Source organism: Corapipo altera, unplaced genomic scaffold (genome assembly GCF_003945725.1).
Source record: "Corapipo altera isolate COAL_440 unplaced genomic scaffold, ASM394572v1 60113, whole genome shotgun sequence".
Taxonomy (NCBI): Eukaryota; Metazoa; Chordata; class Aves; order Passeriformes; family Pipridae; genus Corapipo; species Corapipo altera.
The window spans coordinates 924-3,455 of NW_020887911.1; the positions used below are offsets into that span (position 1 = coordinate 924).

The 2,532-nt window shown below is 67.6% G+C and overlaps 1 protein-coding gene across 1 annotated transcript in view; it reads right to left on the reverse strand.

Annotated features, from left to right (window-relative positions):
- The window catches only part of LOC113941793 (poly(U)-specific endoribonuclease-C-like), a gene marked incomplete at its 3' end in the record, with an annotated part of 2,610 nt that extends 542 nt beyond the window's left edge, over positions 1-2,068 (reverse strand). Inside the window, exons 1-3 of the mRNA XM_027632935.1 lie at positions 1,779-2,068; positions 899-1,098; positions 289-405 (exon numbers count right to left, since the gene is read on the reverse strand). Coding sequence (XP_027488736.1) covers positions 289-405; positions 899-1,098; positions 1,779-2,068 — 607 coding nt within the window. The remainder of the gene's footprint in view (positions 1-288; positions 406-898; positions 1,099-1,778) is intronic.
- Positions 2,069-2,532: the final 464 nt, after the last annotated feature.

Genomic DNA, 2,532 nt, shown 5'->3' on the forward strand with positions numbered 1-2,532 from the left:
CTGTCCCCACAGTGACACCCCTGTCCCCATAGTGTCCCCCTGTCCCCATAGTGACCCCTGTCCCCACAGTGTGCCCCCTGTCCCCCAGTGTCCCCCCTGTCCCCACAGTTTCCCCCCATCCCCACAGTGATACCCCTGTCCCCACAGTGTCCCCCTGTCCACTCGGTCACTGTTCCAATGTCCCCACCCTTGTTGTGTCCCCCCAGCCCCCCAACCCCCCCCCCCCCCCCCCCCCCCCCCCCCCCCTTGCCCCCCATTTCCCCCCCCATCCCCCCAGTGTCCCCTCACCATGGAACACGTGCTCGAAGCCGGAGGAATCCAGAACTTTCCCTCCCGAGCGCGAGTAGAGCCCGAACCACATGGAGTGAAGGTCGGCCCGGAAGGACTGGGCAGAGGGGTACAGACCTGGGGACAGCCAGGGGACAGTGTGGGGACATCACAGGGACAGGGGACAGTGTGGGGGCAGAGGACACAGCCCTGGGGACAGTGTGGGGACAGCCCTGGGGACAGCAAGGGATCATCAAGGGGACAGGGGACACAGCTCTGGGGACAGCCAGGGGACAGTGTGGGGACATCACAGGGACAGTGTGAGGACAGGGGACATCACAGGGACAGGGGACATCACAGGGACAGGGGACACAGCCCTGGGGACAGGGTGGGGACAGTGTGGGGACATCACAGGGGGATGTGGGGACAGGGGACACAGCCCTGGGGACAGCGAGGGGACATTACGGGGACCGCCGTGGGAAGGGGGTGGGACATGGGGATGGGGAGTTTAGCCCTGGGGACAGTGCAGGGGGACGGGGGTGGACACAGCGGGGACGTTCCGGGGACACACTGGGGACATTTCGGGGACACATTGGGGACATTCCGGGGCCGGGGGTCCCCTGGGCCCCACCCTTGCTGAGCACGAAGTTCTCCAGCAGCGCCAGGACCGGAGTGTCCAGCGCGGCCTCCAGGAATTCCCGCTCCTCCCGCCGCTCCTCGTCCGTCACCGCCTCCGCCAGCCCCGTCTGCGGCTCGTAATTGTCCAGGAGCGCCAGGAGCCGAGAAAACGTGGGGCGGGAGAGCAGCGCCGGGGACACGTAGGAAAACAGCCTGGAATGGGGGAGCGGGCTGGGAATGCGGCATGGAAACCCGCGGGGATGAGGGGGAGGGAGGGAGGCGGAGTTGGGATGGGGGTGGAGGGACACGGATTTGGGAAGGAGGGATATGGGGTTGGGATGGGGGTGGATGGAGACGTTGTGGGGTGGAGGGACATGGATTTGGGATGGAGGGACACGGATTTGGGATGGAGGGATGAGGCTGGAGAACCACGGGATGGGGTGGGAAGCGTGGGATGGAGACACACAGGACCAGGGATGTGGGGATGGGATGGAGACGGGGAATGGAGGTGTGGGATGGGATGGAGACGGGGGGATGGAGTTTTGGGGTCAAGGGATGTGGGATCAGGAGGGAGGGATGGAGGAATGTGGGTTTGGGATGTGGGAATGAGGATGGAGACACGGGATTGGGATGGGATAGAGGGACAGGGATGTAGACAGGTGGGATCAAGGGATGGGATTGGGACAGGAAAGTTTGGGATGGAGGGATGGGAACGAGATAGGAGGGTTTGGGATGGAGGGATGGGGACAGGAGGGTTTGGGATGGAGGGATGGGATAGGGGGGTGGGTTGTGGATGTGGGATGAGTTGCAGAGCAGGACAGGCAGCCGGGTCGGGCTGGAGGGCTGGGGGTCACACACGGCAGACGCAGGAAGCCCCCCCGTTCTCCCCTCACCTCTGGCTCCCGGAGTCGCCCTCGGGGCTCTGCAGGTTCAGCTCGAGCTGCCCCGGCCCCGCCCGGTTCGAATCGGCCGCGAGGAGCCGCTCGGAGAGATCCCGGAGCTCCTGGTCCGACACGGCCGAGAGGGGCTCGGGACCCCCCCAGAGCTCAGGACCCCCCCGGGGCTCTGGGTCCGACACGGCCGAGAGGGGTTCGGGACCCCCCCGGGGTTCGGGCCCCCCCCTCGGGGCAGGGAGGACCCCCCCGGGGGTCACGAGCAGCACCAGGAGCAGCCACGTCGCCATTTGGGGCCCCCTCCGGCCCGACCCCCCCTTATGAAGTCGCCGCTATCGCCGCGATAATGCCCCGAGGTCACGATGTGGCCTCGAGGAGGGGGGGGGGGACCCCCCCGGGCTGTTTTGGGGGTGGCTCCCCCCCAACCCCCCAGTAACCCCCGGCTCTGCCCCCGAGGGGTGATTTGGGGGCTGCCCCCCCCTCCCGCCGAATTTGACACTCCCCGGGTGTTGAGACCCCCAAATCCGCCCCCCTGCCCCCCCGGGGCTGGTTAATGGTTATGGGACCAAATGTGGCCCCTCAAGGACTTCCCAGGGAGGGGGAGGGGGAGGGGGAGGGGCAGGGCCCCCCCAAACCGCCCCGCACCCACCGCGGGGGAGGACGGGGGATTGTGGGGTGCGGAGGGGGAAGGGGGGACCCCGGGATGGCTTGGGGGGCTGTGGGTGACCCTGGGGGGCTGTGGGGGACCCGGGGG